This window comes from Megalobrama amblycephala, linkage group LG19, assembly GCF_018812025.1.
Source record: "Megalobrama amblycephala isolate DHTTF-2021 linkage group LG19, ASM1881202v1, whole genome shotgun sequence".
In the NCBI taxonomy this organism is placed as follows: Eukaryota; Metazoa; Chordata; class Actinopteri; order Cypriniformes; family Xenocyprididae; genus Megalobrama; species Megalobrama amblycephala.
In genome coordinates, this window is record NC_063062.1 from 10,590,398 (window position 1) to 10,615,551 (window position 25,154).

At 36.7% G+C, this 25,154-nt stretch overlaps 3 protein-coding genes across 3 annotated transcripts; 1 reads left to right on the plus strand and 2 right to left on the minus strand.

Annotated features, from left to right (window-relative positions):
* The first annotated feature begins 469 nt into the window (after window positions 1-469).
* si:ch211-218c6.8 (apoptosis facilitator Bcl-2-like protein 14) lies at window positions 470-2,088 on the plus strand. The gene is made up of 6 exons (XM_048168375.1): window positions 470-589; window positions 905-1,040; window positions 1,132-1,218; window positions 1,353-1,420; window positions 1,491-1,754; window positions 1,915-2,088. Exons 2-6 carry the CDS (start codon window positions 917-919, stop codon window positions 1,951-1,953), a joined length of 582 nt encoding a protein of 193 aa, XP_048024332.1. The 5' UTR covers window positions 470-589; window positions 905-916; the 3' UTR covers window positions 1,954-2,088.
* Window positions 2,089-2,674: 586 nt separating this feature from the next.
* Window positions 2,675-8,683, minus strand: tph2 (tryptophan hydroxylase 2 (tryptophan 5-monooxygenase)). Its single transcript, XM_048168374.1, is given in 12 exon segments — window positions 2,675-2,849; window positions 3,002-3,135; window positions 4,021-4,116; window positions 4,414-4,540; window positions 4,615-4,750; window positions 4,870-5,066; window positions 5,283-5,350; window positions 6,193-6,332; window positions 6,417-6,600; window positions 6,754-6,897; window positions 7,356-7,370; window positions 7,372-8,683. Coding segments are annotated over 12 exon segments (1,638 nt in total). The 5' UTR covers window positions 7,594-8,683.
* Window positions 8,684-8,795: 112 nt separating this feature from the next.
* On the minus strand, window positions 8,796-24,563 carry tbc1d15 (TBC1 domain family, member 15). Its single transcript, XM_048168373.1, has 17 exons — window positions 24,421-24,563; window positions 23,393-23,488; window positions 22,069-22,140; window positions 21,774-21,915; window positions 21,357-21,561; window positions 18,668-18,770; window positions 18,359-18,556; window positions 18,103-18,231; window positions 15,313-15,416; window positions 15,125-15,219; window positions 13,326-13,442; window positions 12,986-13,086; window positions 10,451-10,550; window positions 10,253-10,350; window positions 9,976-10,092; window positions 9,491-9,577; window positions 8,796-9,369 (listed from the first exon to the last, which is right to left on the minus strand). The coding sequence occupies exons 1-17, from the start codon at window positions 24,442-24,444 to the stop codon at window positions 9,163-9,165; spliced, it is 1,995 nt and encodes a 664-aa protein (XP_048024330.1). The 5' UTR covers window positions 24,445-24,563; the 3' UTR covers window positions 8,796-9,162.
* Window positions 24,564-25,154: the final 591 nt, after the last annotated feature.

Below are 25,154 nucleotides of genomic sequence, written 5' to 3' on the forward strand. Positions count from 1 at the left end.
TTTTAATAAATAAATGTATTCTTTCTATGGTTTTCAGATAATATAGGCTTAATGGGTATAATAAGTTATATATGTGATATATATATATATATATATATATATATATATATATATATATATATTACATGCTCTAAAATAATTTTGCAGTCACCTCTTTTACCCCAGTCTACCGCCAGGGGTAATAGGGGGCATAAAGCACAAAGGTTCAATTAAAAACATGAACATGTTGACAAATATTAACACATTTTACTGCTTTCTTATTTTTCAAACTTAAAATTGTTTTAGGTATTGTCGAACTTCTACCTTTAAAATTAAAACAAACTTATTTCTCCCTTATTTACATTTATGATAAATGTATCTAATAGAATTAAATAATATTCAGACGTGTAATTAAAATCGAACAAAATATTTTTAAAGCACAGTTGAAAGCTGTGAATGAAGTGATTCCTAATAAATGAACAGAATGAATGTTGGAATGGGGTGGAGACAACTGCATAAAAATGAAAGCAGCAAACTTCCGCGTTAGTTGCGTCATATCTGACGTTCTTCGTACGACTCCTCCAACACAACGCAGGACTGAAGTTTCCCGGTAAGTTTTGTTTTGTATTTTCTGTTAAGATATGATTAAGACCACATTGCTTTGACATTCATTCGACAGATTATATGTAGAATTATATTAAAGTTATGTCCATTTTGCTTTGAGATTTGATGTTAGAGAAATTAGATATGATTACTTGACGTCGTTTAAAGTTTCATTTATAGCTTTGAAACAGTTCACGAGCTGAAACAGTGCGGTTAAAGTCTTTTTAGACATTAAATGTTAAGTTCACATTATTTATTTTGATTTAAGTGTTTTACGTATAAGATGTGACGAGCACAATTAAAATGTCTTTTACCTGAACAGTGGTTGTTTTACATGATGGAAGGTGATTCACCTTCAATAACATGTAGCGATGAATATCGACTGCTTCAAACATACTGCCTGAAGAGGAGAAAGTCAAGCACCAAAACAAGTGCCTGTGTGTTCTACGCACAATCAGGTCAGATACTGTACTTGAGAACTTTGACTCTCTTTCTGAGATAATTATAACATTTATTGACATCTTAATGACATTGTCTGTTTAAAAACAGCTGAGATATTTGGTGATGTGGCCGAAAAACTGACCCGGATTGTAGACAGCGGACTTCTTGTTGATGATGGAATAGAGGCAGATTCTGGTAAAGTGTACTGATATTGCCTACACATTCACCAGATACTAACACCTAAATATAAGTCATTAAAATATAATCTTGTATAACACTATTGATTCTCAAGATTGTAATTGTGCTCTGTCCTTTATTTTTTATAAAAGTTAACACAGATGATATAGAGAAGCTTGTTGAATTACTGAAGAAATCAGGGGATGAATTAAATGAGAAGGTAATCATCATTATCAGTTTGTAGTCCTAAAATCTTGTCCTGCTCTTAAATGTCGTCTCTGCCTTCTCAGATTCAGAAGAACCATGAGCTTGTAGGATACCTGCAGCGTACTTTGTCCTACGACTTCTTTGACAAACTGACCACAGCCTTCATCAAAAGTGTGGTACCAGAATATCTTCAGAGCAGGAGCAAACATGAGCAGATCGCCCTGACCTTTGAAGTCACCAGCAGGCTCCAAACCTTGGACCTTCACCCCATGAACAGGGTCATGGGATTCGGAGCTCAGTACCTGCAAAAGTACTTTGCTCCCTGGGTTAAACAGCACGGTGGATGGGTGAGCGTTTATACACCAATCACATTTAATCACAACTTCCACAAAGCTTGATAAATACTGCTGAAAAGTACCAGTTTACTAGAAATGAACGCAGCTTACTAAATAAAATAATTACAATAATGTGCAATACACTAAATATGTCACATCTGATTCACTATAGGAGAAAGCCTTTGACGACGATGATGAGGAGGTCCATTGACAAGATTTACTGTGAAATGGATGGTTATTAGTGATCTGATTTGATACAAGATGATTTTTTTTTGGTGATATTGAAGTGTACATTCACAGTATTGAATACTTGCTTGTATTGTCAAATAAAATTGTGTTAGTGAATGAAATGTGTTTTTAACACATTGCTGCAAAAACAAACCAAAATCTAATGCTAAAATATAATGCTTTATTGATTGAGGAGTTGGCTTTGTCAGCAACAAATAAAGCAAGCACCACAAACTTACGCTTTACAAATACAGTATGGCATTGGAATCAGAACAGTGCTTAGTTATTTAGATTTTTTTTTTTCTTTCTTTTCATTATATGTACATATTAACTTTATTCACTTGCTGTATACAGCAATATGAAGTTGAAATGAACACATAAATCTGTTCTGTTTCTGTCTTAAGCATGAAATTAGGCACAAAGAGGCAAAGACTAGATAAATGCTAAATCTGTTCTTTTCCTTTTTTTTGTTCCTTTAGTGTCTTAATACATTGATTGATTGGTTTTGATTGCCATATGATGACTATGGTTGCACTATTTCACACCTTAATTTATGTGACATACATCCTTATGACAAGGCAAGACTAATGGATGTTTAGCCTAGATAATCAACATCACTGCAAATGTTACAGTATTAATGTAATTTGAATTCAATCATGTAAAACTGTTGTATTTGTATTCTACAATGAAGAACTGGTGTTTTTCTAGATCCCGAGGTATGTGTTCATTTTTCCCAGGGCATCACAGACAGTGGTCAGGTCGCTGCGTAGATCTTGAACCACGTTCTCGATGGTCCTTGTGTCCTTCAATAAATCGATGCTCTGGGTGTACGGGTTGTAGTAGACCGAAAAAGGCCTCTTTATTGTTTTAGCAAATTCCCTGTTTAGAAGGAAAAACATATTACATTGACATGTATGTATGACATACGTTTATTTAAACATTTACAGACCAAATGTGTCTGTTATGTTATTAGAGTTTTGGATTTTTGGCTTCAATGTCATTTTTTCATGACTGAGTGGATATATATCTACCTCATTTTCTCTTTTGCCTCTTCAAAACTCTCAGAGACAAAATAAACATCTTGAAATGTTGTAATGAGGCACTCCTGGTTGCATGTGGTTTTGGGATCGAACATCTTCACCTTTGCTTTGTCAGAAAGCGCATGCTGCATAATAGAGGATTACACATTCAGTTAACTATTAACTTAACATCTGAATGCTTGAGGTGTTTATGTGTGGTTAAAGGATTAGTTCACTTTCAAATTAAAATTTCCTGATAATTTACTCACCACCATGTCATCCAAGATGTCCATGTCCTTCTTTCTTCAGTTGAAAAGAAATTAAAGTTTATGAAAACATTCCAGGATTTTTCTCCATATAGATTTTTTCTCCTTCAATGGCCTCCAAATAGTTGAAGGTCAAAATTACAGTTTCATTGCAGCTTCAAAGCATTCCCAGATGAGAAATAAGGGTCTTATCTAGAGAAACCATCGCTCATTCTCTAAAAAAAATTAAAAATGTATACATTTTAACCATAAATGCTCATCTTGAACTAGCTCTCTTCTTCTCTATTATAATTCCAGCAATTTAGATGCTTGTAAGTGTATTACTGCCCTCCACAGGTTAAAGTTTGAACTAATTTTTACTTGCACTAGCATATTGTATATGACAATTTAGTTCAAAATTTGACCTGTGGAGGGCAGTAATGAAAACAAGTTCAAGGTGAGCATTTATGGTTAAAATGTATAAAATTGTAATTTCTTTTTAAGAAAATGAGCGATGGTTTCTCTAGATAAGACCCTTATTTCTTGTCTGGGATCGTGTAGAATGCTTTGAAGCTGCAATGAAACTGTAATTTTGACCTTCAACCGTTTGGGCTCCATTGAAGTCCACTATATGGAGAAAATCCTGGAATGTTTTCATCAAAAACCTTCATTTCTTTTCGACTGAAGAAAGAAAGACATGAACATCTTGGATGACATGGGGGTGAGTGAATTCTCAGTAAATTTTAATTTGAAAGTGAACTAATCCTTTAACAAAGACCTTCATACCCTTAACTCTCCAATAGAAGACAGTAGACCTGCTCCATATGCCCTTAACTGACCATCCTGTTTGCACAGCCCAAACTCAATTGTGAAGAAATAGCACTGGAAAAACAATAAACATGTTGTTATTGATATTTCAAAGGTTTGAAAGCCCTTATGAGATGGACTTGCTCATATTGAGACTAGCAAAAATTTTATACCCAGATCTGATTGTGTCTCAATAAAGTTCGCCGTACAGAGCCACTGATCTGATTTCAATGCAAATGCATGTGACTCAACACCATGGATCAAACTTAAAAAAAAATTCAGTGACCTTTTTATTTCTGTATCTAGTAAAAAAACCTGCCAGTCAAGTTCGAGATGACATTTAAGAATTCAATAAGCTGCTGTGACACTTACAGTTGCCAGCTTCTGCACATCCTCATCTGAAGCGCCTAGAGATGCAAGGCCAATCTCCTGAGAAAACTGAGCAAACTTGGGATCGGCCAGGAGTGGCACATGACCCAGCAGTTCATGACAGGTGTCTCTGAGGACATGAAAACAGTTTACATGTTAGAAGTGATGAGAAAAATGAAGTTTTCTACAGAAAACTTTACTCACGGTTCTGGCGTGTAGAGAGGGTCTGTGCTGTGACGTATATACTGAGTGCAATTAAACACTCGATAAGCCAGACCGGCCAGGAAGTCTCGCGGTGACAGATATCCAGCCACAGGTCGTACGGTAAACCCAGACCTCTCTGCAAAGGTCACAACCCAGACCTCCACATTAAAGAGTGTTGAATTTCTTTGTCATAGATTGAGTACGATTAATAGAAAGCAGTTGCGTGGATGTGATTTTCACACTTTCTTCTTTTACCTCGTAAGAACAGAGACACATCTTCCAGCTGTGGGATGTTGTCCTCTCTGTACCCACAATGCTTTGTGAGAAGAGGGAGGTTTTTCAAGTACTCGCGGCAGGCATGAGTTGGATAGAGTTTTGTAAGTTCTCTGAAAACGACTCCCCATGTCTTCACTTCTTCCTGTGTGTACTCTATTCGTGGGATGGGCTGCCCACTGTTACACAAAAGATATTCTGATTCAGTTTAAGCGAGAAATGGAAAAAAAAAATTTAAAAAGTCATGCACTCTAACTGCATGTCATTTCCATTTATGTAATTGTATTTTTCATTCATTTTTAGTGTTGTTAGTGCCATGCGCTAACAATATAGCTGCAAGAACCCAATAAAAAAGCAAATACACAAGAATGTAAACTATTATAATCTATACTAACAATTTATAGTTCATTGCAACCTCCACAAAGTACTTCCTCCTCTGCCTATACACTTTGTCTTTGAAACCCTGCAACAGAGAACAGAGAAACACTTTATTATATGGTTCAATTTGGTAACATTAGTTAAAGTTGGCATGAAACGGAAGTTGCGATAGTCTTTTCTTCCCTATTGTGTGATGTATATCCTTGTGGAAGCTTGTTTCTCCCACAGAATATAAAAAAATTAAAAGATAATTGCGACTTTTTTTCCTCACAATTGCAAGATAGCCTATAAACTCGTAATTGCGAGCTATAATGTCATATAAACTCGCAATTCTGACTTTTTTATCTTACAATTCTGAATTTTTACAATTCTATTTTTTTTACAATTGTGAACTTATTTCTCAATTCTGACTTCTTTTCTCAGAATTGTGAGATTAAAAAATTATAGACACTGCCATAGAATCTGCTTCTCAAACAAAAAACTTTAGGGCAGGACTTGATTTTGTCCATCGGACTTTGATTGGATCATTGTCACTGTGATTTCATGGGAGTGGCAGGTTGTCCCGCCCTCCCGCCAAAAAACGTGTCATCAAAGAAGAGCTATTGTTTGATTAAAGATCACGACGGCACATGGATAAAAAAAAATTATGTACACAGATGAATAATTTATAATAAACACAGCAATTTTCCAAAAATATACTACTATTCATTAACCATAATAAATTTAAATGTTAAAGTATTAGTCTATCTAGAAATTCACATTAACCATCATTAATTAATGCCATAAAAATATTGTTGATCAATATTTTTGTTAGCTTAGGCATTAACTATAGAACCTTATTGTAAAATTCTACAAAATCATGAGTAAATTTCTTGTCATTGGGACCAGGTACCATTGGGCTACTTAACATTTAGCAGATTTACTTACTGGATGATCAGCATCCAGTTCTGAGCCATACATTAGCACTCTATGAGAACATTGGTCCAGCTCTGAGATCTTTTGGGGAAACCATGGTATTCCTTCCCCATCTGGCAATCCTCCCAAAACGCACACACAGTCCAAACAGTCTAGAATAAACAGCCAGATGAATCAGTAACAATATCACAATCAAAATCCCAAATACACTGGCGATTCTTCCACAGAGAACTTACCGGTCTCTGCAGACCACACTTGTTGAGGTGTGTTATATGAGACAATGTTGACATGGTCTTTCAGATGCTGCACCAGCTCATTGAACTCTTTTTTTGTGCAGTTGCACTCTGCATATATCTCCACCTCATTGGTGACTCTCTTGGATCTGCGAGACTCAATGTGGGCCAAATTCACATGTTTCTCCTTGAAACAAACAGCAAACAGAACATCACTTTGGTTTCATTTTCACTGTCTTAATGAAAACATTATCAAACAAGTAGGCTACTATGCATTAGATCCCCTTATTAAAGTATCCCCAATTAATCTGCCCCACCAAAGGATGAGATGTTCACTAACCTGAAAGAGTCTTAGCGCTTTCACCAGACAGCCCACTTCATTCTTCAGTGAGAAAATCACTGCTAATTTCTCAAGGTCATGGGTGGATTTCTGTTCCTCTTTGTCAGGTCTTTCATCTATCCGATTAAAGGATGTCCTGCGGAGCTGCTTGGAGGTGTTGTTTAGTGAATACAAAACTCTTAAGAAGCAGAAATGGGTTAAGATAAAAGCTTATTTTTTAAAAGTAATTTAAGTAGTTTAAATTACAAGTGTTAAGCACACGAGTGGTAATTAACAATTTACAATTTGACCTTATCCGTCTTTAACCGACTTCTATTTTTTAGTCAAAAATTGTATTGCATCATTTCCAGCTGCCAAAGCTCTCAGTTAGTATATTTATGAATTTTGTAATAAAACATTTACTTGGATTTGCATCTGCATCCAGAATCACCAACAGGCACTAATTAAGTTTTCCAGTGTAGATCAATGATTTATGCAAGTAACTAGTAAGACTACAGTCATTTAATATTTAAAAAAAAAAAAAAAATTATTGAATATTTATTCACTTGACTATATGGAATGTGGCGCCCAAAAAGGGGTCTATTAAACTGTTCAGTGCTTACCATTGAGGTTGCAAGGATGTTGTTGGTCATACATTGCAGAATCCAAAGATAGTCCTCGCCGAGCCCAGTATTTGCTGGAGAACATCATCATAGCAGGTTGCATCTTCGGAATTGCTTCTTGACCCCTCTTCCTAAGTAGCCCAACAGGTGATTTAGGGGCTGTCTGTGGCCCCTTCGCATTAGTTTGTAGTTCAGAGGACATAGTTACTGTCTCTTGAGATGTCTTCTTTCCCTGCATTTCATATAGCGAAGGTACCGTTGTCTCAGACGAATTTTCTTTAAGCCGTCTCTTGGAGATCACAGGGAGCTCTTTGCATGTGCCACAGCACCTGACACTCCTCCCCCGTCAGTATGAGAGCTGGGATTATATACTGTGACGAATGACGTTGAGAAGGGCCACTCTCATACGGGGTAGGCTATCACTCATATTGGCTTTTGAGGGGATGGCTCTTCCATTAGGAAATGTTGACTCGTCCAAGACCTGATTGAAGTGGATAAGCTCATCTCACCCTCTAGGAGAAACGAATCTAGAGCAAAGTCATTCAGATTTCAAGATTTCAATAAACGCGGCTTCATTTTACAGCTGGAAGGTGAAGAGGGGGAGGACATCACCCATCATTTTTGTAAGATATGATTACCTTTGTGCAGTGTACCCTTCAGAGGCAGGATTTAGAAACATGTTCAATATAGAAAGCAAGGAAAATAAGAGCTTTAATGAGGTTAGAGCATTCATATGCACCTAAATGTCAGCATTATTTATGTAAACATCAGAAACTGCCTTTTGACCTCCTTTGAGGACAGATGCATATTGTTTATGGGTTTTGGTGAATAAGCACATGTTTGTCAGTGCACAAAATGCTGCTGTTTTTAATGAAAGGGAGCTAGAAGAGAGATAACATTACTGGGATGAGCAGTGAGCTATCAGCTTCCTCTGAGGCAATTTCCTGTGGAACAGGAAATGAAAGAGATGGAAGTTGATTCTGTGCGTCTTTGTTGTGGGCTGGGGTTATGAGTGGATATAAGACATTTCATCCTCAATCAGTATTTTCACACTCTCTCCATCTCATCTGCAAATGTCATAGCGGACAGACTGAACCAAGGCTACTGACTTTGAATAATCTCAAACCAAATTTACCAGTTGAAACTATTGACTTGTGTAGCCAAGCAAATTTTCTTCTTTACTACCACTAAGACAGTTAAATTGTTTTGTTTTTGTGTGTGTTTGCAAATTTTCTCTTAGGTGATTAACTAATTACAAAGTACTCTTACCTAAGTAAATCTCGAGTTATGTAACACATTAACTAATGTAATGTTACATAACCCAAAATGGCTCTCTTCATTGGACAAAGACAAGTGTAATGAACATATATGATACATTTTGGGTTAAGTGTTACTTAAAAAGAAGACTTAAACAGCTTAAATATAACTCAAAGACTAATGGAAGGAAGACAGATTTTAATTTGAATCTGAATTATTTAGGAAAAGGGCAAACTGATAAGAACAAAAAATATATATAATATTCAACAATGGATACCCCACCTCTGAAACAATATGAAAACTCTCTCTATACAGTGAGAAGGAATGATTATTTCAATGAAAGACATTATGGTACAAGATATTACAAAAATAATGCTTTAGGATCCTTTTGGATCCTAGTTTTACATTCATATATTTTCTCTGGGATTTTTTTTTTTTTTTTTTTTTACAATGTGGCATTTGGTAGCAAATATCTACATGACACCCAACACTGTTCATCTTGCTTACAGGGGCTATAAAATCTGTACTATACATCATGTAGTGCTGTACACTACGAAATGAAGGCTACTTTGCAGCCGTTGTGTGTTGCTTCTTTTAGATGGCTGTGGCCGTTGGAGACGACGTGATCTTGTCTGTGTGAGGATCTTGGTGAGGTTTGAGGTGACTCGAGTATTCCATATTCACTGGTTTCTAATGCTGCAGAGGGTTCGGTGACTGTGTTGAGACCCAGAATCTCACTCACTGAATGGGGCAAGTCCTGAGAGGGAATCAGAAGAGATTTAAAACTCGTATTACTGAGACAAAATAATCATATTATTGAGATTATTTTTTATTTTACAACAAATACTCCACTATCTGCAATCATGCATAGGACATACCTTACAATTCTTTATCTGCATACAGATAGATTCGGATTTGCTAAGGATTTCTTCGATGTCCAGTTTCATGGAGAGTTCATTTATATGCTGTAAAGAAAATATAGCAATAGGTGAACCATTTTTCTCACAATCTAATTTATGTACATTGCAAGATGCAGATACATATACTACTATTCAAAACTTAAAAGGTGCTCAAGAAACATTTCTTATTATTATCAATGTTGAAACCCGTTGTTCTGCTTAAAATTTTAGAGGAAACCATGATATATTTTCTCAAGATTTTTTTGATGAATCGAAAGTTTAAAAGCATTTACAGCATGTTTTTTGTAACATTATAAATGTCTTTATTGTCACTTTTGATCAATTTAATGCATCCTTGCTGAATAAAAGTATTAATTTAAGTATTAATTAGTAATTAATTTTCAAAGAAATAAATCTTACTGACCCTAAACTTTAAAATGGTACGAGATATAGTTAAGGCTAACCTTCAGGATTTCATTGAATCCATATTTTCTGTCCATAATTTTTTGTTTCTCTGAGTCTAAAATGGCACAGCACACCAGAAGGTGAAAGTTTTGGCAAGGCAGTCTGGTCCACATAACCTGAATGGGAAAATATCAATTGAAGAAAATATTAAATAAAATGCCAACATAACACATAAGTATAATCAAAATTCTAACAGATAGTAGCTGCAGTGTACTGAGAAACAAAGAAATGGACTGATGGCCAAGAAAAAAATTAAATTGGACAGTTATTACACACCTCCCAAAGGCGAAGGACGTCCTGAAAATGTAGCTCTCTCTTGAATCGGATCAATAACCAGCGAAAACAGAAATATAAGTACCCAGAATCCTGTGCCTCTGTGAAAAACACAAACACAGAAGTCAACACAACGCCTACTGATGGTCACAAAAGTGTGAAAAAGACTATTTCTAAGAAGCCTTCCTCTGGGTATCTTACCTAAATAGTTCCAGAAGGCCAGATCTAGCAGCCGAAGCAAAGTGCTGAGCTGAATTAGTTGGGTCTTCATCCCTTGCATCTGCTCTTCAAAATTTTCATGCTGCAACAAACATGAGTGATTTTAAAAATAACTTAAAGGGATCCTATTATGCTTTTTTACATTTTCAATTTTCTTTAGTGTGTAGTGTTGCTGTTTAAGCATAAAAAAGGACTGCAAAGTTACAAAGCGCAAAGTCCAAAGAGAGTTAGAGAACTGTTTCTGAACTCCCTGAAATGCCTCGATTGTAGTCTTGACTTTTCTTCCAGGAATGAACACATCACAATATCTCTCAATTAAATAATTTCCGCCCAAGGCACACACACACACACACACACACACAAAAAAAAAACTAAACAGGTGTGCATTTCCCGAAAGTATCATTAGCAAATTCCGTCATTACCAGCACAGATTAGCGATTTGGCTTTTCTCGAAACCGTGGTTCTAACAAACACCCTTAAATAGCTTTGCAACCTCACAAGGTTGGAACCACAGCTCTCGAGTTGTGGTTAGAAGCATAGCTTCTTGCTAAATGACGTGGACTTAAACAGATCATGCTCTTGTGCACAATAAGGAAGTAAACATTCAGTGCATTCTATCTTTCATTCTATTTAAACATACAGTGCTTAAAGGTGCCCTAGAATTTAATATTGAATTTATATTGGCATAGTTGAATAACAAGAGTTTAGTACATGGAAATGACATACACTGAGTTTCAAACTCCATTGTTTCCTCCTTCTTATATAAATCTCATTTGTTTAAAAGACCTCAGAAGAACAGGCGAATCTCAACATAACACCGACTGTTACGTAACAGTCGGGGTGTACGCCCCCAATATTTGCATATGCCAGCCCATGATCAAGCCATTAGACAAGGGCAGAACATCTGGATGCACACAGCTGAATCATCAGACTAGGTGAGCAAGCAAGAACAACAGCGAAAAATGGCAGATGGAGCAATAATAACTGACATGATCCATGATTACATGATATTTTTAGTGATATTTGTGAAATGTCTTTCTAAATGTTTTGTTAGCATGTTGCTAATGTACTGTTAAATGTGGTTAAAGTTACCATCGTTTATTACTGTATTCACGGAGACAAGAGAGCCGTCGCTATTTTCATTTTTAAACACTTGCAGTCTGTATAATTGCATAAACACAACTTCATTCTTTATAAATCTCTCCAACAGTGTGTAATGTTAGCTTTAGCCACGCAGCATAGCCTCAAACTCATTCAGAATCAAATGTAATACATCCAAATTAAATACTATGCTTACATAATCCGATGTATGCATGCAGCATGCATGAAGAACATCTTGTAAAGATCCATTTTAAGGGTTATATTAGCTGTGTAAACTGTGTTTATGGCTGTTCAAGGCAAGCGCGAGCTCCGGGGGAGGGGGAGCGGGAGATTTAAAGGGGCCGCAACCTATATATCGGTGCATAGTTAATGATGCCCCAAAATAGGCAGTTAAAAAAATGAATTAAAAAAAATCTATGGGGTATTTTGAGCTGAAACTTCACAGACACATTCAGGGGACACCTTAGACTTATATTACATCTTTTAAAAAGAAGTTCTAGGGCACCTTTAACCAATTTATCAGACCACCTGCCATAATAAAGAGAAAACAAGTATTTTAGGAATCTGTCAAAAACTTGTTTAAAACAAAAAAATGTTATTGTCATTTACTAGGCAGAACACAAACTGAAACAACTAAAGTCTTTATTCACACTTAATAACCAACATAAAAATTAATTTGGTAATCACCAATACTGCTAGTTTAGGGACAAACCTTATATTGGCTGGTGGTCTAATAAATTTGTTAAGCACTGTATATACATTTTAATCTATGTATTTTAGCAGGTCAATAATCAGCTCCGTTTTGAAGAGTGCGCATGAGAGTAAAATGACCAAGGGAACCCCGAAGTATGACGTAAGAGGAATTATTACTCCTCCACCTGCATGTGACTTCATTACTAATAGTCCTATATTGTTGAACCAATGTGGTTCAAATGATGGATGTGCGACCATGTTACTACAGTTTCGGGAAATGGTGACTAGTTGGTTAGTTTCTCCAAGGATGCATCGTACTGTGGTAGTTAATCAATGAGTTACATTGTTGTACGGGAAACACACAAAGCATTACTGACAGACTGGTAAGAGAGGTTTGCAACAGTATGAGGAAAAATAATGTATTTTTTTGAACATTCAAGCATAAAAACCTATTCTAGCAGTCTCCTAAAAACATAATCAATATTTAAAAAAAGGACATAATAGGTCCCCTTTTAAAAAGTTTGCCTATATTGGCTTAATTTGCAGAGACAACTACAAGTAAACAATTTTTGGTTGACTAATTTAGTGCATTTAAATCGCTTGCCCACAAAAGCAATAGCGTGAGGACAGAATCATGTTTTATTGATGCAGCCAAATCTTCTCATACACAGCAAACCCAAGAGTGCTAAAGAGAGATGTGCTGTAATGAACACAAAGCATTACCATTTCATCCATGAAGGAAACGAAGCACCAGAAGGCATCCACTTCATTCTCCATCACAAAGAGGATGGGAGAGAGCAGGTCACTCATGCCCTGCACGTACCCTGCACAGGAACAGGAAACTGGGTAAATATAAGCAATGCTCCATTGCAAAGCACTTAAGATTATACATAATCTAAATAATTGAGTGTGAAATTAAATCACATTGACATAAACCAAAGGATTTAGCCGATTTGTAAAAAAAAACAAGGAATCAGCATGGGAGTATATACATAACAGTAGTTGATATTTTTATTAAGAGAACTTGCACTGAACAATGATTCAAATACATATAATCACTTGCCCAAGTCGAAGTCGTACATGCAGTACGTCATCAGGATGTCATGTAGTAAAATCAAGCCAGGGTTGTCCAGGCCTTCGTAAAACTTGTTATTGCGGTCAGTTCGGTTCACATCTTTTTCTAAAAAGATTAAACAACCACAAACTGAGCTTCACCCAAGTAGAGAAATGGTATATAGGAATATATTTTAAAGGTGCCCTCGAATTGAAAAATTGAATTTATCTTCGGCATAGTTAAATAACAAGAGTTCAGTACATGGAAAAGACATACAGTGAGTCTCAAACTCCATTGTTTCCTCCTTCTTATATAAATCTCATTTGTTTAAAAGACCTCCAGAAAAACAGGCGAATCTCAACATAACACGGACTGTTACGTAACAGTCGGGGTGTACGCCCCAATATTTGCATATGCCAGCCCATGTTCCCAACATTATGAAAGGCATTACACAAGGGCAGCCAGTATTAACGTCTGGATCTGCACAGCTGAATCAACAGACTAGGTAAGCAAGCAAGAACAATAGCGAAAAATGGCAGATGGAGCAATAATAACTGACATGATCCATGATAACATGATATTTTTAGTGATATTTGTAAATTGTCTTTCTAAATGTTTCATTAGCATGTTGCTAATGTACTGTTAAATGTGGTTAAAGTTACCATTAGTTTCTTACTGTATTCACGGAGACAAGAGCCGTCACTATTTTCATTTTTAAACACTTGCAGTCTGTATAATTCATAAACACAACTTCATTCTTTATAAATCTCTCCAACAGTGTAGCATTAGCTGTTAGCCACGGAGCACAGCCTCAGATTCATTCAGAAACAAATGTAAACAATATAACAGTATACAATACTCACATAATCCGACACATGCATAACGAACACTTTGTAAAAACCGAGAACATTTCCTATAACACTAGATATACCTGTACATCAGAATAAGAATGGCATCTACGCTAATATCAGTCTCTCTGCTTATCCTGAGGTTTGCCGGGTGCTGGATCCAGGCCGTATCCAGATCAGATGGAGAACCTGTGTCTGGACCTGACTACAACGTAGCCCAGGAGACAATGGGCCTACAGATCCAGTTCTGGCTGCATCTATAATTCTGATTTTTAATCTCTGTATCCGCTTACATATATCTATTTTTAATCTCTATAATAAAAATTTATAATTCAGATTTTGATCTCCATATCCATTTACATATATTATATATATCTTCCAAGGGGTTTTTTTCCCTCCTAGGACTTTTTTCCCAGTGTTAGCATGCTGGGTTTTTCTCCTAGGGGGTTTTTTCCACCCCTGGGAGTCAGCCGACATTGGCTTAATGTAGCACCATCTTGTATATGTTACATATTACCACGCTTGCTTGTACAGTTTATTTTTAACCACTTCTCTTTTTTCTGTGCTTCTAATATGTAAAGCTGCTTTGAAACAATTACCAATTGGAAAAAGCGCTATATAAATAAATTTGACTTGACTTGACTTAAAGATCCATTTGAGGGTTATATTAGCTGTGTAAACTTTGTTTAGGCACTGTTTAAGGCAAGCGCGAGCTCCGTGGGCGGGGAGCGTGAGCATTTAAAGGGGCCGCACAGCATAAACCGGCTCATATTTAATGATGCCCCAAAATAGGCAGTTAAAAAAATTAATTAAAAAAAATCTATGGGGTATTTTGAGCTGAAACTTCACAGACACATTCAGGGGACACCTTAGACTTATATTACATCTTGTAAAAAAACGTTCGATGGCACCTTTAAAAACAACTAAAGAATAAAACTTGCAATGTAATTAAAGACACACCAATCAGGCTCCTGTAATCTCGTAACCTTGAGTTTCTCCTTTCCTGCTCCTCACTTACTGACTTCCACTGGAGCTTCATTCTGAAGTATTCATCACTGTTGAGAGAACACATGATCTTATGTATGCTTAATCTAACGAAAGAGAGCTTTAATCAAATGCTGTTGATTCTCTGAGGGAAACATGCGTACGTTTTACTCTTTTGCAGGAGCTTCCTTTCTTCATGAGTGCTGTTCCATGGAAAATAGCCAAGCAAAAACTTCCAAGCCTCTTTCCTCACTGCGTAACAAAGACCCTGTTGAGATCAAAACAGCAGATAAAACAAAACTTCGAAAACATTTATAAACAGTTCTATAAACAAACCTAAACAGGTCTTGTCTAAGTGAAAGGATTTGGACAAGAGGTGGCAGGAAAAATGAGACACTGCAACAGCTTGTCTCAGACTCAATTCATTTCCAAATCAAGTTGGTGAAATCGAACATAAAAGTTTGTGTTTAAAGGATTAGTTCACTTTCAAACAAAAATTAAGCCCAAGCTTTACTCTGAAGTGAAGTGATGCGTTTGTCTAAGAAAAATCCATATTTAACAATTTATGAAGTAAAATATCTAGCTTCTGCCAGGCCGTCTTCCGTATTCAATGTACAAAGAAAGTGTAAAACTCCTGCAGTTCAAAAAGCTTATGTTACATCCTACGCCTTCCCTATTCAACTTATGGAAAAAGTGTAACTGACGTGACATTTTCTTCGTAACTTGAATATGGAAGGCGGTCTGGTGGAAGCTAAATATTTTACTTCATAACTTGTTAAATATGGAATTTTAAATATGGAAGACTTTTATTAACCCGCCGGAGCCGTGTGGAATATGTTTATGATGGATGTTATTATCAAGCTTATCAATCCTTACATTGTTTTTGATGTAAAATATAAACAATAACGATTTTTTGAAAAGAAATGAATACTTTTATTTAGCAAGGCTGCATTAAATTAATCAAACGTGAAAGTAAAGACTGAAGACATTTTTTACATAAATGCTGTTTTGCTCTTTTGAACTTTCTATTTATCAAAGAATCCTGGAAAAATGTGCTACTTAATATTTTTGTGAAAACCATGATACGATTCGACATTGATAATAAGAAGAAATGTTTCTTGAGCACCAAATCAGCAGTTTAGAATGATTTCTGAAGGATCATGTGACTGAAAACTGGAGTAAATTTAGCTTTGCCATTACAGGGGGAAAAAAAAAAACTTTTTAAAAATATATTGAAATTGAAATTTATTTTAAATTGTAACAATATTTCACAAAATAATATTTCTTTTTTACTGTAATTTTCATCAAATAAATGCAGCCTTGGTGAGCATAAGAGACTTTTTTTAAAAAATATTTTAAAAATCTAACAGACCCCAAACTTTCTAAAACAGAAGTCTAATTGACTTCCTTTATGATGCAGCACAAAAACAAATGGGTAAAACTTCGGTAACTCATGACCTAAATGTCTGCAATCTACCACACAAAGGTTAACAAGAGTAAAGAGATGATAAAACCACACAAGAGTAAAGAGAAGGCGATAAAACCACAAGCAAAAAAAAAAAAGACTACTGAAGAAACAGGTGACAGACATAGGATATCCTGTGGATCAGAAATTAGGTACATAAATAAGCTACAGTAAGATAAGGGGCTTTCGCAACCTCACCGCAGGAACTAGGAACAATTTTAGTTCCAGGAACTCCTTTTGGAGGAACTAAATTAGCTCCTACTTCAGAGTAGGGTCTAAACTAGCACTATAGGAACTACCAGTGACGTAACTGTACGTTGATTGGCTGAATGCATGCGAAAAACCTGCACCAGCCATTTTTTTTTAAAAGCAGTGTACAAACACATGTTATAGCCAGACATATTCACAAGTCCCTGCGGTCAAGTCTCAAGTCTTTGAGGTCCAAGTCCAAGTCAAGTCTCAAGTCTTTAGAGGTCCAAGCGAAGTCAACAAATGAACAACATTTCCATCTGTGTGTCTCATTTGTGATAAGGTGATATAATAATGCACTGCGACTTAACAAACCGATCTGTGGAAATGAATCTGACGGACAGGGTCATAAAATGCGTATGTAAGTGTTCGTCCAATCCAAATACAATTTAACATTGTAAATCTGGATATTATATGCATTATCAAATACTTGGGTAAAAATCGCAAGGTAAGGCTTGGCTATATTGTTATTATTTGTTGCTAAATTAACAAGTTTTCTAATAGGTGATGGATTTGCGTGCCTTCAGATGCGTCACGCGCTTGATGGCTTGGTGTGTTTAGAGATGATTTGTGATATTCTCTGAATATGCAGCACATATTCGGGAATGAATGGATAGTAAAATGTGGTGTTTCGTGCCATCATGTGGGGTAGCAAATAGTAAACGTAATCGGGAATGTTATGCCAAAAGACTTGTATTTTTCACAAGTCTCTGTCTTCAAGTCCAAGTCAAGTCTTGAGTTAGTAGTTCACGAGTCCAAGTCAAGTCGCAAGTCGTTTATTTTGCGACTTAAGTGCGACTCGAGTTTTTATCTCTGGTTATAGCCTATATATTTACTCAACAAACTAACTCTACCAATTTGGAAAACAATTGGACCAAGCGAAACACGATTATGTATTTCTGCTCAGCTAGTGACATTGGACATCAACCACACGGCAAACGCTAATACTTTTTCATATACTGTCTTCTTTCTTTTTTATAACAGTTCTATCTAATAACATATTAGACAGGCTGTTAAAAGGAGAGAGCTCTGGTTTTCTCAGCGCCGTCAAAATAAAAGTCACATCAATAAGCGCAGTTTACATCACTTCATAGTTCCTACTGGTGGTGCAAATGCAACCAGGAAAACAGCAACAGGGGAACTATTAGTTCTCAGGGAACCACCCTGATGGCTATTTCCAAGAACTAAGTTCCTAGAACTACCTAATGCAAAAGCCCCTATATTCAAAGCAACATCTTACCCCTTTAAATATGGCATCCTTTATGTGAGGTACATTGGTCATTCTTCCCTCAGAGTCCTGGTACTTTTCCCATTCTTCCATTGTTACCGGCCCCTTCCTTTGCACCTCGGGCCTCGGTCCCAGATCAGGCTGGAACACACACACACAAACACCTCAAATCAATTTTCCATAACAATACTTTTGCACAGGATACTTCATGTTAGCTGTCTGTGTATAGACTCAACTAAGTCAAAGTTGGAATTAGATCTGCACTCACTCTGGTGATGACTTCAAATCCAGGCTCTTCCTGCTGGTTAATCTCTAGTCCGGGAATGAGTTCTCCCAACAGATCAGCCACCTCCTCAGCAGGCCGCTGCTGACACTCTAATTCAGGCGCCCGAAATGCGTCAAAGAGGTAGTTAGTGACTTTGGAGAAGCCACCCAGCGTTGTTGTATAAGGATCTTTCTTGAATTTCTGTTTGAAGGGTGCGATTGTGAAAATATACATTATCTATCACATCTATCAAATACATGAATATTTTTATATCAAAGGCTACTAGTACGATTCACAGTATAAACCACATACCTGAACAAAGCCATAATTTGTATCATCCAGAAGATTCTCAAAGGACTGTGAGAAGGCTTTGCTGTAAGTGCTGACAATCAAGATACTTTCATCATTGGGACTCCTTTGAAAGACAGACACAACAATAGTATAGTCTTAATAAAGTAATACCATCAATAATTTTAAGAGTACACAGAACAAGTATTCGACTTGTAAACATATGACATCACTGGCCATATCGCTCTGTGCTTTGAATGACGGGAGAAGCCGAGCCAACAAAGCCAGGCCTATGTTTCATTATGGAGTCTAAGATAAGAACTTTAATAACAGCTATCTTTTCCACGGCAGCGCTGAATTCAGCATGCTTACGGGTGGATTTAATCTGGTGTGATATTTAACGCAGGGGAGAGGAGTGTCTTCCTGTCCCTTTCATAAAGCCTTAACTCTAAAAGAACAGCTGCTGTTCGACCTTACATGAATCACGCTCACGGCCTATGCCACAGAACACATGCCTGACTTCCTCAAAGGTTCTCGTTTGCATGCAGATTGGGTTACATTTTGATGTGTTCTGTTTTAAAGGAGGAAGTCTGTGGATGAATAATACTGATTGTGAAATGCCTGTGGTATTTAGTGAATTAAAAGGTGAGAGTTCACTTTTAAGATAAGAATAAGAAGAATGAGAATATTAAGCCATATTCATTCAGAGAAAGACATCTGACGCTACACATAGTTATGTAAAAGCCAATATGCTAATTAATGCTTTCAAAAACAAAGGAAAACATAAGCTGCAGCCCAATTTGCATACTTGTGCATTATTCTAAGCCTTTTTTTGTATAAATTAGGGATGCACCGATGGGATTTTTTTTTTGTGTTTTTTTTTTGTGGTCGATACCAGTTTCAACAAACAAATATTGTCTGATTCCAAAACCGATATTTGTCAAGTGCTCTCTTATTTGAACTTTAGTCATTACAATAGATTAGTGTTTAGATCATGTTTTAAATTAGCAAAGTTCAAAAACGCATGCATTAAACTAGCTAGTTTATTGCTGCATCATCAAATATCTGACTCTAATGTTGAATCACATATGAATAATGTTGAACCTTATAAAATTCATACACTAGACAGTTGAGTACATAGCATATAGTATGTCATAGTATGTCTAGCTTCACCAGAAGAAATTTACCATTAAGTATTAAAAACAACTCTAAGATATTTTTTAATCAATCAAATATTATATTTATAATAATAGAACATTTATTAAAATATATTTGATCACATTTCCAGCTATAATGTGTAGTGCTACCTGTTTAATGGATTTTACCATAATTAAAATCATTCCATGGATCTTCCCCCACAAGAAAATACATGCAGAAAAATGATTTAGGCCCTGTTAACACCTGGTATTAAGATGCATTTTGGATGATTGGATCAAAAGTGTACAACGCAAAATACAGGTGTAAACGGGGTCTAAAACGTTTTGAGCTTGTCCACTTTTGACTACTTCCAGAGGTAGTCGAAAACGCTTTTGACCGAATTGCTTTCGTAGTGGAAACACTCATGTGGTCGAATGTGTTCGAACAGCCACAAAAGACTACTCTCCGCCTACTGACTAATGCGTAAACGTTAAGCCCGGAACACACCAAGCCGACTTCAACGAACTAGTGGCGACAAAAACAGACTGCAGGGTTGGCTCACGTCGGCAGCGTCAGGGTCCAAAGTTGCCCCGACACACCAAACCGATGCACAACACCCAACATGCCTTTCTGTACAAGCAGGTGGCAGTAGTTGAACAGCCAATCAGGGGTGCGTTTCCCAAAGTGAACTATGGTCGCAAGTTCCGTCGTTACCAATAGAGTTCAATGGGACTTACGACCATGGTTCACCAACGATGCTTTCGGGAAACTCACCCCAGAATGATCAGATGGCCTGACTGACTGACGAGCTCCGACGCTGATTCAACATGTCGAATCGGCCAGAAAAAAAATGATGAGGACCAACTTCAGTCGTCGAGAAAACTTAGTCGGCCGACATGCAAAAACTGCTTGGTGTGTTCCGGGCTTTACAGGAAGCACACTGCCAGATGTGATTTAAACTTTGGCAGCGGAAGATCTGAGTTTGGTTTGAAGACAAAAAAAAAAAATGTACAAGCACAATGTTCTCCCACCATTCCTGATCTCTAACACGCACTCACAGCATTCGTCATGGTCTTGTGGCTATCAGAGCAGAATAGAAAGCTGCTGCTCTCAGTATGTTTTTCCATAATTTCCGGACACGTTCATATGTAAATTGCATGAGCTTATTTTGTCCATTAGATCGAAGGATCCACAGATTTACCCATCCATAGACCCTCCCCTCGAAGAAATCAGGACATAAGTGGTCGAAAGTAGACAAAAGAGACAGATTAAAACACCAGGTGTAAACAGGAATGTTCCTCTCTCGTCTACTTGTGATTCGATCGACCAAAACGCATCTTAATACCAGGTGTAAACAGGGCCTAAGAGTGCAGCACTGCTTATATAATGAATTCAAAACCATTTATAAAAAAAAATCTGTAACTCATGACTACACTCTACTGGTCTAATGCCGTAATTAAAAAAACATTGCAAAATCTTTTAGATCTTGCATAAACATAATGATATTACAATAAGATATTGCACAATATTTGGCTTGACCCATTTAGATAAAATCAACCCCTGATACTCCACTTACTCGTTGATCTGAACTGATTTCCTTAGGCTATCCAGGAATGCTGTGCTCCCTCCCTGGTGGAAATGAATAGCTGGCAGTGCTGTGCCATCCTTCAAGCGGAAAATGACGTATGACCAGCCCTCACATTTGACTGTGATAGACCTGAGGTCACACACATTAAAAGAGAAGGCCCACTTGTTCCGGTCATTTGCGTGGTTTGATCCACCTGTGACGATATGACAATAAATAATACGCTTGGTTACTGTTACAGATTTCCATCTTCTGGTTTTGGAAAAAAAGGACCAAAATTCACTGGCTGATGCACAAGTTAGCTTGCTGACATCTTCTGTGGGTAAACTGCACAGTGAAAGCAATTTGATACAAAAGATGCTTTTTCTTAAAAAAGGATTTCAGCCACATTTGACTTAATTGTATTACCATCTCCATGTGTGTGGGCTTTTCTCCGGAATGAGACAGCATTGATCATGTCCCACTCGGTTTCATAGCTCAGCTGATGATCGACAGGACGACGAGGGTTGTCTTCTGAGCTCTGAGTCCATTCCACCACTGAGCTGGAGTCCTTTACACAACCATACAATCATACAATCAGGTTATCCATCCTAATTCGGAAAACTATCCAAAGTCATAAAATACTAGTGCAGAGCACAGAAGAACTGATGGAAGGATTTTAACAATTATTTGCAAACTCTCACAGATAAAACAGGTAACAAACCTTGCAGGCACACAGTATGTTTGAGGGATCTGCATCCTCCAGGGGTTTATATTCCACAAGGGTTTCACCATCCTATAGTTAAAGAAGAAAAAAATTGAAATTTGGAGATTGTTAGATAGCTGTGATTTTAACAGACATTTCAAAAGCAGGTAGTTCTAAAATATATATATATTCTCAAATATATATAAAACCATTGAAAAATAGGAGTAAGTATGATTTTGTTTGAAAGAAAAATAATACTTTTATTCTGTAAGGATTCATTAAAGGGTTAGTTCACCCAAAAATTAAATTTCTGCCATTAATTACTCACCCGCATGTCGTTCCAAACCAGTAAGACCTTTGCTCAACTTCAGAACACAAATTAAGATATTTTTGATGAAGACCGAGAGGTCCAGAAAATGAGTAAAAACATAGTTAAAATAGTCAACGTGACTACAGTGGTTCAACCTTAATGTTATGAAGTGACGAGAATACTTTTTGTGAGCAAAAACAAAACAGAAATAACAACTTTGTTCAAAAATATCTTCTCTCCCCTGTCTTACTGCTAAGCTGTTAACTCCGACTCAGTATTGGTCAGAGCGTGAGCAGCACGACGCATGCGTGTGATGCTGATGCAGGAGCGGGCCAGTAATGAGCCGGCGTTCCCGGAAGCACTGGACGTAAACAGCATTGCAGAATGACAGGGAAGAGAAGATATCGTTGAAAAAAGTCGTTATTTTTGTTTTGTTTTTGTTCACAAAAAGTATTCTCGTCACTTCCTAACATTAAGGTTGAACCACTGTAGTCACGCTGACTATTTTAACTATGTTTTTACTCATTTTCTGGAACTTGATTGATGTTAATTACATTGTTTTCTATGGGAGATGAAAAAAACTCTCAGATTTCATCAAAAATATCTTAATTTGTATTCCGAAGATGAACAAAAGTCTTACGGGTGTGGAACGACATCAGGGTAAGTAATTAATGACAGAATTTTCATTTCTGGGTGAACTAACCCTTTAAATGATCTATCTAAACTGATCAAAAGTGACTGTAAAGATATGTATTAATGTTATAAAAGATTTCCATTTTTAAATAAATGCTGTTATTTTTAAATAAATGCAGCCTTGGTAAGCATAAGTATCTTCTTTCAAAAATAACAAAAAAAAAAGAATTACCACAAGCTATTTGAACTGTCCCAACTATGACACAAGAATGTGGTTATACATCTTATGTGTGTCACGTTAACCCAGTTCAGGTAAACTTTATAACAATCCTGAAAAACACACATTTATAAAAAATATAACAATAATATAAATAACATTTTGACTGACAACCACCATACCTTATCAACAATCCTGAGGAACCCTGATATTAAATCCTGATCCTCAGATTCATCTGGAGATGAGTGAATGAAGACTCCCTCGTGTTCAAACACCACCTACAAACACAAAGAAACGCTATTAACAAAACATTACAGTTTCATTACTCTAATCCAAACACTTTATTCTCTCTAAATAGGTCATTAAAAGCAAACATTTCAAGATCCTGTTTTGGTACTCCTCTCCCTGTGCCATTAAAGACAAGTTAGTCTGCAGCCTGAGGCTTAACCCTACTGAAGTGACAGCTCCTGTCATACTGACACAAACAATGTTCTTGCAGACTCTCCTATAATAAATTACATTGATCATTGAAAAAAGAAAAAAAAAATGTGTGCAATGCCCATCTCTCCCATATTCTCATACTGAATTTGTGTGTTAGTGGTAGGAAGCTGTAAGTGTATTTATTGCCGCTCAACCATTAAAACATAATGGTGGCCAAAGTACTTGTTCATCATGCATGTGTAACAGACACGGGAAAATGAGATTTTGTTGTGCGAATAAATAGTTTGTACATTTATTTTAAAAGCTAGTTTCCTTATGGACTGAATCGGTGGATAAACAGTCAGTCATCTATCTCAAAACATGTTTATGATCTATATTATGATCTTCCTAAACCTGCCAGCCAGCTCATGACTCAACATTAGTTAAAGCACAGACACAACTCTTGATTGTTTGCTTTAGTGTCCAGACGCCCCAAATACGATCGATATTTCAGTCGTGGTGCTATTGGCAGCGGAAACTATTTGCGACGTCCGTGTTTTCTGCAGTTTGACCAGCTGTATGTCAGTGTGTTGGGCTGCTAGCAGCCAGGCTAACTGTTGCTAAACACAGCAGTTCACCAGACCAGTGTATCGTCTATTTCCCAGCACCGACAGTTCAAAAAGCTAGTCAAACTGAATATCTACACCACAACCCACGGAAAAACATTGGTAAAATGGAGCTATTTGTCGTTTTGACCGTGTATTGACTTAAAAAGCAGCATGCTCAGTACCTTGGGAGGAGTTGTGGCCGCCATGTCGACTGCTAAATAGACGACGTAGCACCGCTCACGTGCCTGTCAGCGATCCACAACAACACTGACGAGTCATTTTCCGCATGGCCAACGCCGCGCATGCGCTCTGACATGTTTAACAAACGCGACTTTATTATTTATAATATTAACACAAACAACACCACCACTAACAACAACAACAACAACAACATAAATAATAATAATAATAATAATAATTACCACTGTGTTCCTCCTGAAAATATCGGTTAAATATGGCGTTTTTTCCCTCATGAATCCTTAAAGGGATAGTTCACCCAAAAATGAAAATTCTATCATCATTTACTCACCCTCAAGTTGTTCCAAATCTGTATAATTTTCTTTGTTCTGTTGAACACAAAGGAAGATATTTTGAAGAAAGTTTGTAACCAGGCCACTTTGGGGCACCATTGACTTCCATAGTAGGAAAAAAAAACTACTATGGAAGTCAATGGTGCCCCAAAACTGTTCAGTTTAACACATTCTTCAACATATCTTCTTTTGTGTTCAACAGAACAAAGAAAATCATACAGATTTTGAACAACTTGAGGGTGAGTAAATGATGACAGAATTTTCGTTTTTGGGTGAACTATCCCTTTAATGCCACTTTATCTTTTCTCTTGTTTACCTAAGTCAGACATTTTTATTGAATTTTAATTATAAGGAAAAATGGTTACAAAATGTATACTTCCATATGC

Coding starts and splice junctions, on each gene's coding strand:
- tbc1d15 (XM_048168373.1), bottom strand. CDS start 24,444: ATGGCGGCCACAACTCCTCCCAAG. Junction 21,562..21,773: donor AGCCCACACACATGGAGATG/GTAATACAATTA, acceptor ATATCGTCACAG/GTGGATCAAACCACGCAAAT. Junction 10,351..10,450: donor GGCCTTCTGGAACTATTTAG/GTAAGATACCCA, acceptor TGTTTTTCACAG/AGGCACAGGATTCTGGGTAC.
- si:ch211-218c6.8 (XM_048168375.1), top strand. CDS start 917: ATGATGGAAGGTGATTCACCTTCAATAACATGTAGCGATGAATATCGA. Junction 1,041..1,131: donor TGTGTTCTACGCACAATCAG/GTCAGATACTGT, acceptor GTTTAAAAACAG/CTGAGATATTTGGTGATGTG. Junction 1,755..1,914: donor TTAAACAGCACGGTGGATGG/GTGAGCGTTTAT, acceptor GATTCACTATAG/GAGAAAGCCTTTGACGACGA.